Source organism: Nicotiana tomentosiformis, chromosome 4 (assembly GCF_000390325.3).
Source record: "Nicotiana tomentosiformis chromosome 4, ASM39032v3, whole genome shotgun sequence".
Lineage (NCBI taxonomy): Eukaryota > Viridiplantae > Streptophyta > Magnoliopsida > Solanales > Solanaceae > Nicotiana > Nicotiana tomentosiformis.
Genome location: NC_090815.1, coordinates 86,745,628 through 86,757,526, shown reverse-complemented (window position 1 = coordinate 86,757,526; position 11,899 = coordinate 86,745,628). Strand labels below are relative to the sequence as shown.

The window sequence follows — 11,899 nt, the reverse complement described above, 5'->3', positions numbered from 1 at the left end:
ATTCTTGACTAAAATGCAACTCATGAGTCAGGCGACAAGCTACTAAATAACTTCTGCTTTTTGTTACAAGGGGGTCTGAGAAGGAGACAGAAAATGAATTAGTATGAATCAAACCCACAACTAGGAGTGGCAAACGGGCGGGTTGGGTTGGATATGATTCAGTTCGAAAACGGATAATGAAAAAATGGATAAATTATCTGACCTGACCCATATTTAATACGGATAAAAAACGGGTTAACCGACGGATAATGTGGGTAACCATATTATCCATGGCTTCATGAATATAATCACTTTGGAAGAATTCCTTGTCTCCCAAACTTGAGTAACCCCCAATTTGAGGTTTTACAAATATAAAAGTTAAATTCATAGTTATCCATTGGTTACCCATTGATTATCCATTTTCTAAAAGGATAATATGGTTCTTATCCATATTTGATCCATTTTTAAAAAGTTCATTATCCAACCCATTTTTTAGTGGATAATATGAGTGGTTAACTGTTTTATTTTAATCATTTTGCCACTCCTACCCACAAATATTATATGGTAAATTTTCACTACTACTAGTAGATTATAAACTTTGATGACAATTATTAAAATTGTCTTTGCTATTGGACATGAGACGAGTTTAACCCAAAAAAGAAAAAAGAAGAAGAGATGAGTAAAAGGGAAAATGAAATGAAAATTGAACTTGACCACATGAAAGTTGAATAATTCGTGGAGATTGGTTTGAGTGGAAGCTGAAAACGGACGCCTAAGAAAATTCGCCCCTACGTATAAGACCCGCTGAATTAGTCTTTCTCTTAGCCACCAAGAAGTTTCTTATCTTTTTTTTTCTCACCCAAAGTTCGGTATTTGTATTGGGGTTTTCACTAATCCGGATCCGTACTGTATAAAGCATATTAAAAAGAAAAATATTTTTCTGCCAGATTTTTTTGGTCCAATACTTGAATTCGAGAGTCGAGCCTCTAATTAAGATTTAAGAGCGACAGGAACATATTTATCTCACCATAACCTTTGATGGTCTTGACAAGTTTCTTATCAATTCATAGTTTTTCAAAGTCTATTCCCCAGATTTTTTTATGTAATTAATACTTTGTTTAGCCTCTAATATTCTTTTGTTATTTCGTTGTTACTACAAAAGACAATGACGCTAAAACCAAACTTCAAGTAATTGTTGTCCGTTATAATAATAATGTATGATATGTAATTGGTCTCACATAAAATAAGTTTAATTGGGCATTTCTCAACGACGGCAGGTACTTCGTCCCATTCTATATAGTTGTATTTGTAGTATAAACGGGCGAGGGCCACAGACCACAGTTTTAAAGATTTTTCTTTAGCTGATACTCTCATTGGAAAATTATTATTCTCTTTCTTAGTTACTGGTGAATGATGATACACTATCTCTTTAAATTTAGGATTGTGATTATTTAAGGAAATGTTAAACTATATATTATTGCTCATTGATAGTAGCGTACACTTCATTCGCCAAGTTTAGGCTCTATTTCATGCCTACGGTAGTCATCAAACTATGAGTCTATTACATCAAAGTCATCTAACCAAACTTTGTAACAAATAAATATATCTTCTATATCGTATAAAATGAAAATTATTAAAAATTATAACTAAGTTGCTACATAAGATAAAAATTGCCAAATAATTAAGCTCTATCGCGATCATTTGTTCATCTTCTATATCCGTATGTCTATGGATAAACTTCAAATTTCAATCCAATTAGGGGTAAGAAATGTAAAAAAATAGGGGCCAAACGGGGATAAAAATGCAGAGAAATGGAAAAGTTCGTGTTGATGATGTGGTGGTGCTTATTACCAATTTAATCTTTGTGAACTTAATTATAACTTTTAGTACCGTATTGATGAATTTTTGGCAATTTTTAGTTACCAACTTTTAGTTTTATGACCTTGTTGAAGTAGATTTTAACGATGACCATTGGTGAAATCAACCCAAGTTGTGAAATTATTTGGAATCCCTTTTTTCCCCTTTTCAAGGCCAGTAAAATTTGATAAAATTACAACCCTTTGCTTGCCAAAAGTCAAAACTATAATCAAACGATAGTAATTTCGTTTCATCATTCATATATAACAGCGGTAACAACCAAATACGTCACAGGCACAAGAGAGAAAATTTGAAAAGTAGGACATTCATTTGTAGAAGTGGTCTCCGTTGGTGCATGCGTAGACATCACAATAAATAGATGGATAAAGAACCCGGTGTTCAGCACCCGCACTGGAACCCATATAATACCCGTCTAATCACTTAAGGCCCATTAAAGGGGAAAGCTCTCCCTACCAGTATTTTTTCTCCGTTTAAGGGTGAAGGGATTCTATTATCCCACCACAATAGCCGGTCAAAAGTTGAAGTTAAGTAATTGTATTGAATAGCTTGTCCTATAGTAATAAGGAAAAATCTCACACATCCGTGTTGACTTGACCAGTTGACCTGTATGAGAGAGAGAGAGAGAGAGAGAGAGAGAGAGAGAGAGAGAGAGAGAGAGAGAGAGAGAGAGAGAGAGAGAGAGAGAGAGAGCAGTTTTGCCGATATAGATATCCACAACAATTTCCTATCATATATTAATCTCTTCTCCTTCATTTCCATAGAACAAATTAATCCTTCATTTCCATATATCCTCTGTATAGTACTATCCATGGATAGAGAACAAGAAGAGATGCAATTCTTAGGCCTCTTTGATATCTACATAGAAGCCTACAAACTCATCTACAGATGGAGGAAAATATTCAGCCAAATCACCCTATCTTTGATCCTTCCTATGTGCTTCATCATCTTAGCTCACATGGAAATTTACCATCTTTTCTTCTCTGACCTTAAACACTCTGAGTTTCAGCTTCTACACACTCACACCGGCACGGCGAAATACAACAAGATCTCTGATCACATAAACTCAGAGCTAGCCTCTCTATGGCTTTTCATAATTGTCTACATCACTTTCCTCATCATCTTCTCCCTTCTTTCAACCTCTGCTGTGGTTTACACAATCGCATGCATATACACTTCACGTGAAGTCAATTTCATGAAAGTTATGAGTGTTGTGCCTAAAGTTTGGAAGAGGGTTATGGTCACTTTCTTGTGTGCTTTTGTTTGTTTCTTCATCTACAACCTTGTTGCCTTCTTGGCCCTAGTTATAGTGTCAATATGGGCTTTCGGTATGCAGGGAGAAAATGATGGTCTTGTTAAGTTTGTTCTCGTGATCATGGCGATTGTTTATGTCCTTGGATCCGTGTACCTTTCAGTTATATGGCATTTAGCTAGTGTGGTAACTGTGTTGGAGGATTCATATGGGGTGAAAGCCATGCTTAAAAGCAAGGAATTGTTAAAGGGGAAGATGACAATAGCCTTAGTTTTCTTTTTCAAGTTCAATCTTTCACTTGGTATCCTAAACTTTATTTTCAAGAAGTTTGTGGTACATGGACATGGGAAGCATATGCATTTAGGGATGTTGTATAGGACAGGATTTGGGTTGCTTTGTCTTCTTATGATGTTCAAGTTGGTGTTATTTGGTTTGGTGATACAAACAATTATTTACTTTGTTTGCAAGTCCTATCACCATGAGAACATTGACAAATCTGCACTTTCTGATCATCTTGAAGTTTATTTGGGTGAGTATGAACCTTTGAAGTCCAAAGATGTTCAAATGGAGGGTTATGAAGTTTAAATTAAGTTAACTTGTATCTTCTGGTATATGTATTAGAGTTCATCTTCTGTTCCTTCACAGAACAAGGGGAAAAAGGAACTTCTTTCTACTCAGAGATTAGCCCCATTTGTAATATCGTTTGTACCGAAAAATTTCTCTATGTATTTGACCTTTTCAATGGATAATAATTATGAGAATTATTAATAGGAAAGATGAAAAACTAGCAGTCTTCATCAGCTTTGGTTATTATGTCATAATATGGTTGTCTTAGATGTTATTTTATGACATGATTTATTATGCTTGATTAACAGTTTTGACATAATTAATTGTTAATTTGCAGTTTGATTTTTATGCTTGTTCCTTTCTTCCTTTCTCTCTTATTTTTTACCTAATGGTACATGCATAGAATATCTTAAGGGAAGATTACTCCTAGTAGAATTTCATTGATCTTGGACAGAGTATTAATGCACAGAATCAAACAAGTAATTGAACCATGAAAACCCAATCGTTCAAACTCAAGTACAATTTGATTAGATAAAGACTCAAATTATCTCATATTTCCAAGTACAGACTTGGCTATTGTGCGCTAAAGCAAATTTAAAACGAAACTGTCTTTAACTATCTTACATGTTAACTACTATTATAAAACAAGAGAGGAAGAGTGATCGGGAGAAATATGTTAAAGATAATGAATTATATATATCCAATTGCTAGTTATTGTAAAGGAGTTGCTCCGTTCGACATGCCCAGATGATTTCCTAAACAGTTCTCATCATATTAAGCAAGATAGTCTCAAGCAGTGAAAAGACTCAGCTGAGGTGATTTGATGATCAAGGAATTCCAACTGGGTTTATTAAAAAATCCCATGTTTTAAAACCTAACAAAGACATACATTTTGCTTTTGAAAGTACACAGCAATTACATACCTCAGATTCTGGAGAGCGAAAAATCTGCATCTATCAGAGAATTTAAGTGATGACAAATGCTTCACTTCAACAAGTTCCTTCTTCCATTAGTACAGAGCTAGCGAGTCCCGCAATGTAAGGACCCATATATCTGAGCTAATTTAAGATCATCTCGGGAAACCATTTGACTAGCAAATTCCACCAAACCTACAACTTTTATTGACAGTTTATAAATTACATCGAAAAAAACAAATAAAACATAAGCTGTGTGCATCACTTGGACAACTGCTGAGAAACATCCTTCTTTTCTTCTTGTTTAGGTCCTGAAATAGCTGCTGTTGCTGCAGCAGTCATGGCAGCAGCAGCTGCACCTAATTTTACACCTCCTGCAGCTTTAACAGCACCACCAATTTTTGCAAAGGCAGCTATTCCTCCTACAAGAATGGCTCTCAATGCAACTGTTGGTTTTATACTCATATTTGTCTACCTGAAAAGGAAAATATCAGAGCTGTATCGCCCCAGATCACCTAAATAAAGAGATCACATTGGCGTACGTATCAAAGAAAGATATTAACACAATGTTCTCTGAGACGCAGATGCTTGGGTAAGACAATAAAGAGCCCAACTGGCATATTCCTAAAATTTAAAATAGAATATAACAGATAAGGACTTGATAAAATCCCTATGCTACTATTTTCAGATGCTGCGCACCATAAAGATCGGTTTCTTCATTTCCTAGAACAGACAATATACAGATTGGACCAATGCAGTAACTGCTGCAACAACTTTGTAAATGGCTAAGGTGTGGTAGAAAGGCCGAAATGGAGTTTAGCAGTTTCACAAATGGATTTAAATTTTACAGGAGTTTTGGAGAGAGAAGTCCTAGTGTCCCAGCACTAGAACCAAAGGCAAAATTATTCATGATGACCACTACAAATGGCAAAATTCTTCATGACAACCATTACAGATATTCTTCTTCTGCAGATTCTAAAGCAGTGATTCCTATTTAAAAGAACACCATGATACTAAGCATTGGTGTCCAATATAAATCTTCTGTCCCTGGCTCTTTTCTACCTAAGAACGTGTGAACAGACTTCTTCAAATCAATCAAACTTTGCTTTTATTTCAAAAATATCATGTCAGTATGGAAAGCATCACATATGCTGAATCTTCCCAACCACAAAAAACCACAAAGCAACATAGAGATCCCTGTGCTCATAGAGTCAACTATGACACTTTGAGCAGGGTCTCTATATGATTCTACAGGTGTTAGGTACCGCTCCAAATAAACAGGTGTTGGATCATGTTGGCATGTCTTGCACCATGTCACTAGCATGCTGCAAGAACATGGCACGACCACAAAGATCATACAAGCTGAATGCTCAGTCAGTAGTTCAAAATAGTTCCTTTATCTAATCAAAAAGCTTTCAACTCTCACCACCAACCCTGGACCGACTGCAAGCAAAAAGACCTACGTTCCTCTGGCTTATCACTACATCCATGCATTCTATGGTCATAAATAATACTGTTACACGAAGTACTTATTTTCATCCATTAGAACCCTCCTACAGAACCATATGTTTCCATACCAAGACAAAAGGAAGAAAAATAGGAACACTAGAATAATAATTAGCCTTCATTCCAGCAACTGGCATGTACTTCGAAATAACTCTAATACTCCTTATCACACTCTCTTTATCCACATCATCAGTCCGTTGAGCCTTTCCACTGGTATTCATCAATCCATTTAGAATGTGAAGATGATTCCCTATGCCCATTTGTATGACATGACCACGACTGGTGCTCGTCTTGGATTTGGCCATTTAGGTTGGTCAAACTCATGTGCCCTTAATTCATCCAAAAGGACAGTTGTTGGTATTGGAATGAAAAGGCCCAAATGGAGCAGGGTGGACTGAGGATTCATCTGGCCAACCTAGCTAGTTGGTGAATGAGACTTAGTCTTTGATGTTGTAAGACATGACAAGTTAAGGATATAATCAACTGTAAATCCGTGGGTCTACATTAGGAATTTACACTAAGTCATGAAACATGTTATTTGTAGGTGATATTGTGACCATTAACGAAACTAATGAAGGAGTCAACAAATTAGCTCCACATAAGAAGAATAAAGTTGAGGTGAGATTTAGATGGATGTATGTTGCCTAAAAGCAGACAGTTCAGATATCCAAATCTTAGTGTTCCAAAATACTGGTATGATAGATGAAAATGCAACACATAAAACTAAGGAAAGATGACTAAAATGGGTCAGTTTTATGGAGTGCTATGCATAGGACGACACCTACCAATGTTAAAGGCAGATTCTATGGGCTTGGTTGCAAGAATAGCAATATTAGATGAGTGTTGGGCACCTAACGCCCAACAATTTTCATAAGATGAGTGTCGTAAAATACAGATGTTAAGATAATAAGATGGATTTACGGTGATACGAGATTACACAAAAGCAAAATGATCACATTTGATAGAGGGTACAAATAGCAGACATAGAGAATAAAGTGAAAGAAGATGACCTTCTTATCAACAAAAAAAAAGTGAATAAAGATGGCCTAAATGGTTTGTCCAGGTCTATGTAGACCCTCCAACCTCATTGGTCCATATGACACTATGATAATGAAAGGTAATAAAGATGAGTAAAATTACAATCACATGCAGGGAATTTATCTTTAAAAAAACCTACAATTTCTTGGAAACCCATACAAACCTAAAAACAAATACAACACTATGAAGCAAAAGATCCACTTAGACGAAACAAACTAGTCGAGATCAAGGCTTACTCACGTACACTTACATTAGATCCTCTGCTCAATAGGAGCCCTTTTAGATTGTTTAGATTAAACATCAGTGTGAGATAAGTAGAAAATGTAGAGAAATCTGAAAAATCTAGTGATGGAGGACCCCTAGTTTATCTTAAAGTACATTACTGAGTATTCAATTGATGAGTCCAAATGAAGTGGAATGAAAACGGAGGATCATGTAACCGACCCCAACTAGTTTGGACTTAAGGTGTCATTGTTGTATTAGTATGGCATTATAATGAACTGTGTTACTCAGTTTAGAGTATTGTAACATAGACCCAACCTATTTTTTATGACATGATAATGGACAATATTGCTAAATGAAGAGTCACCAACTGTAGCGCAGGCCTTTATCTCTGGAAACCAAATCAACCGGACTACCACAATGAGTGGATATGCCTGGGTTGTTTACAACTAGTGCAGCAGTTTAAGCTGGTGACCAATAAAGTCAAGGATCTAAAATTGGATTTTAGAGAAATTGAGTGCTTTAATTTGGTGTAGAGGCAGTGATTCACTAAGCAAAGCTAGGCAGTAGCCAGTAGGTGAAAATTGATCAGAACAAAGCGTGGAGGAAGCATAACTAGAAGCAGAAAATAGATCCCTTGATCTCAAAAAGACCTAACAAAGCATATCCTCTCCTGGTTGGAAAAATGTACTCTTAGAAAAGGACAATTTTATGTATCAGAGCGGTACAACCCATCAAGTGCAGGAGGTCATATCAGAATGGACTTGGGAGAGATCACTTCTACTCGGCACTGCCGCAAGAATGGACAGCTCAAGTCACTTTCACCGGAGAAAGAGCAAGAAATAGAGTAACCAAAGAAGAGAATATCCACTCTAAACTTAAGCTTTTATCAGTTTGACAGCTTGTACAGCAAAATAATAGATTTTTCTCATCTGTTCATGCTTCTAACATCAAGATCAATCTTAGCAAACTTTTTAATTGATAACATAGGATGCTTCTGTCTCATTGTGAGCACCACATAAAAGTCCACTAATTGCCTACACAGAAGAGCTAACCTAACCGAAAACTTGTGCTGCCCCATGATAATGAATGCAACATCTAGTAACTTAACAAACAACCCCGAAAAAAAGAGAATTAAAGGTTTTGGAAATTTCAACTTTTATTTATTGCCCTCAACAGCTTGAATCCCCAAACTTTCATATACATTGACCTTCTTACGATATTTTTCTAGCTATCATGGATTGCAACACAAAAACTGAAGAATTTCGGGGTAAGCAGAAGACTGCAGATTAAATTGCAAATTAAAATTCATTTCGAAGAACTAGATTAACGAATTGGCACATGTGAAACGACAAGTATAGGAGGAAAATCTAAAGGCGGGAACTGAGAGAGGTAGCGCTAAGGACGAAAAGGGTTACTTACGATTAGATTTCGCCTGAGGAAGTGATATGGGGGAAAATGCTGGGCCGAAGCAAAGAAGACTCGAGCGTAATTTGAAAATGCGGGGTTCTCTTTATTGGGTGTCGGAAGGGGACAAAATTAGGGAAATCGAGGTTTCCTAATTAGAGGTGTGTAAAAGAGTTATAACTAAAACCAAATTGAAAATTAAAACTGACTGCAAAAAAACTTTTTTTTGGGTCTGCAAAAGACTACTTTCAATTAAAGAGAAACTATGTGGGCGTTTGGAGAGTTTTTGGCTAAAAACATTCTTGAATTATGGCTCAAATCTAAGGCACATTCTTGTGTTACTAAAGTAAACAAAAAACATCCCTTCACTAATTTAGAAGTTGCAACAACCATTCTTCCATTTATTTTTTGTCAAGAACTAACGATATCAACCAAAACACATGTCAAGTACGTGACTTTTCCCCAAAATTTCCCTGTTATGTCCCTCCTTTTGTAATTTGAAGTATTTGTTCATTCTAAACCCCAACTCTTACATAGTTTTACGTCATTAAAACTGAAAGAGCTATTGTTTTGACACAATTTACCTTCCTAAACTGTAGTTACGCTTCATGAAAAAAAGTAAAATTAAAGTCAAGTCGGTAATCTTTCACTTCCAGCAATGTTTTAATTAAGTTTAATTTTTGTTCTCTATATCTTCTTCATCTAGAAAGAGATTATTGTCTTTGTTAAGGAAATCTAAAAAATAAGTATATAAAGATTAAGATTTGCTAAGTCAGAGATGCCACTTACATGTTTTGGTAAAATGCTTTATGCATGTTCTGTGTGAATTTCAAGTCACATTATTCAGTGAACTAAATTTAGCATATTTTAGTTCGTTTATGTAGTAGATTTCTAGTTGTATGATTTGACTCAATAGAACCTTCATCTTATCATAATCCCTGAATTGTAAACATACCCATAAAGTTAAAGTACTGCAGAATTAAAGTAATATAAAATTCCATGAGTTATTTTCATGATAAATCATCACCAACCTGTGGTGATTAAAAGTTCTGAGCATTACTTTTGACCAGGAGATTGAGGGGGAAGTCACGTGTTTTAATTTGGTTTAGGAGAATAACCTGTTTTAATCTTTTCTTCGATTGACTTTGCTCCATATTATTTTATGAAGTTCAAAATGAAAGAAAGTTTAGTTTCTGAAGTCTTAGTTTCATGAAGGTGGAAGATGATCGGGCTGAGGGTCACATTTGGGATATTAAGGGTTGAAGTCACGTGTGTTGGTTTATGATGTTAGTTTCTTGACGGAAAATAAACGGAAGGATGGTTGTTGCATCTTCTAGAATAGTTAAGGGATGTTTTTTGTTCATCTAGTAACATAAGGATGTACCTTAGGTTTGAGCCATTTATGGATGTTTTTAGCCAAAAACTCGCGTTTGGACATAAAGATTATAAAATTCCGAAAAAAGTAAATTTTTTTAATTGCAAATAGTATTTTAAAATTAGAGTTGTGTCTGGACATAAATACAATTTGGAGCTGTTTTTTAATTTTTATGAGTAATTTGGGGCCCGTTTGTCCATAAATGTTTTTTCCTTTTTCTCAATGTTCTTTTCGAAAATATGTTTGTCCATGAAATTTTACAAGTTTTTTGGAATTTTTTCGAAAATGGGTTTTTTAAACACCAAAAAGGAATTTTGACCACTTTTTTAAAAAATTTAGAAAAAAAAATTTCCCACTCACAAAAATATAATATTTTTTTAAGTGAAATGCATGTCCAAACATAATTTCAAATTTCAAATACTATTTTTCAACTTAAATTCAAATACTACTTTTTTCAAAATAAAATATAATTTTTATGTCCAAACGCCTACTTGAAGTGAAATTTTTTGAAAAGTAGCTTTTAGAAGTTTTTCAAATTTTCGAAAAATTATGAAATTCAACTTCAAGTGAAATTTAAAATTTTCATGGCCAAACATTGATTCCCAAAAAAGTAAAAATTTGCTCAAAACAAGTTCTAAAAATATTATGGCCAAACGGGCCCTATATTACAGGGAGCTTGGCGCGTTGCTGGTGTAAATGCCAATTTTTGTTTATCACATTGTTTATATTTGATTTTGTGTTTGTTAGTCTAACTGCGATAATAGAATTAAGAAAAATTGGGCCAAATTATTTTGTTTCATGAATTGGTCCAAAATTAGTGCCCCAATGGCAATAACCCGGTCCGGGTGAAGCCAGTCAGGGAGCTGAGTTAAACGGCGTAGTTTCATGATGAAACTAAGTTGTTTCATTAAGTGAAACCAAGATCAAATCCCAACCATCTAATCTCACATGATCCAACAGTTCATACTCACTCCCACCCCCAAGTATTTAAATCCTCAGAACCTCAAATTTTGACCCATATTTCCCCTTTAATCTCTCTTTATTTCCTATTTCCTCACTCTCTCTCTTCTCCATCTCCCTACTTCTGTCGCCTCATATCATCTACAGCGGCGGCGCCCTCCTGAAATTGTCCATCGGTGATGGACCACCTCCAATCACCCCCAAAATTTACCATCTCTATAACGACCCGACAGTCGTTTTGAGCATTTGCGCTTCGCTCAGTGGTTTGATGGCATTAGTAGCTCCGTATGATGTATTATGACTTGTGTACATCGTCGATTTTTGAGTGATTCGGAATTAGTTTGGAAAAATGAATTTCATGTTTGAAGCTTTAAGTTGGAAGAGTTGACTAAGTTTGACTTTTGAGTATTTGACCTCATATCAAAATTGATGATTTCGTTAGGTCTGGATGATAATTTTGGACTTGGGCATATGTCCAGATTTGCATTTGAACATTTCTAGAAGGTTTCAGCACAATTTGGTGAATGTTAGAAATTTGAATGTTTGGAATGTTCTTAAGTTTGACCGGGAGTTGACTTTGATGATATCGGGTTTGGATTATGATTTCGGGAACTGGAATAGTTTTGTTATGTCATTTGGGACTTGTGTGCAAAATTTGAGATCATTCCGAGTTGATTTGATATGGTTCGACACGAGTTTTGGAATTTGAAAGTTCAAAAGTTTATTATGTTCGATTTGATGTGCAGTTCGTGATTTTGATATTTTTATGCGTGATTTTAGGCCTCGAATAAGTCCGTGTTATGA

The 11,899-nt window shown here is 35.3% G+C and overlaps 2 protein-coding genes across 3 annotated transcripts; one reads left to right on the top strand and one right to left on the bottom strand.

The window, feature by feature from the left end:
- The first annotated feature begins 2,665 nt into the window (after positions 1-2,665).
- On the top strand, positions 2,666-3,691 carry LOC104084686 (uncharacterized). Its single transcript, XM_018766838.3, has one exon. It carries the CDS (start codon positions 2,666-2,668, stop codon positions 3,689-3,691), a length of 1,026 nt encoding a protein of 341 aa, XP_018622354.1.
- Positions 3,692-4,492: 801 nt separating this feature from the next.
- On the bottom strand, positions 4,493-8,914 carry LOC104084683 (uncharacterized). 2 transcript variants are annotated; one of them, XM_009588601.4, is made up of 2 exons: positions 8,776-8,914; positions 4,493-5,058 (listed from the first exon to the last, which is right to left on the bottom strand). In XM_009588601.4, exon 2 carries the CDS (start codon positions 5,050-5,052, stop codon positions 4,849-4,851), a length of 204 nt encoding a protein of 67 aa, XP_009586896.1. In that variant the 5' UTR covers positions 5,053-5,058; positions 8,776-8,914; the 3' UTR covers positions 4,493-4,848. The 2 variants fall into 2 exon arrangements, with proteins under 2 accessions (XP_009586896.1, XP_033508924.1); XM_033653033.2 differs by having other exon boundaries at positions 4,493-5,062; positions 8,776-8,913.
- Positions 8,915-11,899: the final 2,985 nt, after the last annotated feature.

Coding starts and splice junctions, on each gene's coding strand:
- LOC104084686 (XM_018766838.3), top strand. CDS start 2,666: ATGGATAGAGAACAAGAAGAGATGCAATTCTTAGGCCTCTTTGATATC.
- LOC104084683 (XM_009588601.4), bottom strand. CDS start 5,052: ATGAGTATAAAACCAACAGTTGCATTGAGAGCCATTCTTGTAGGAGGA.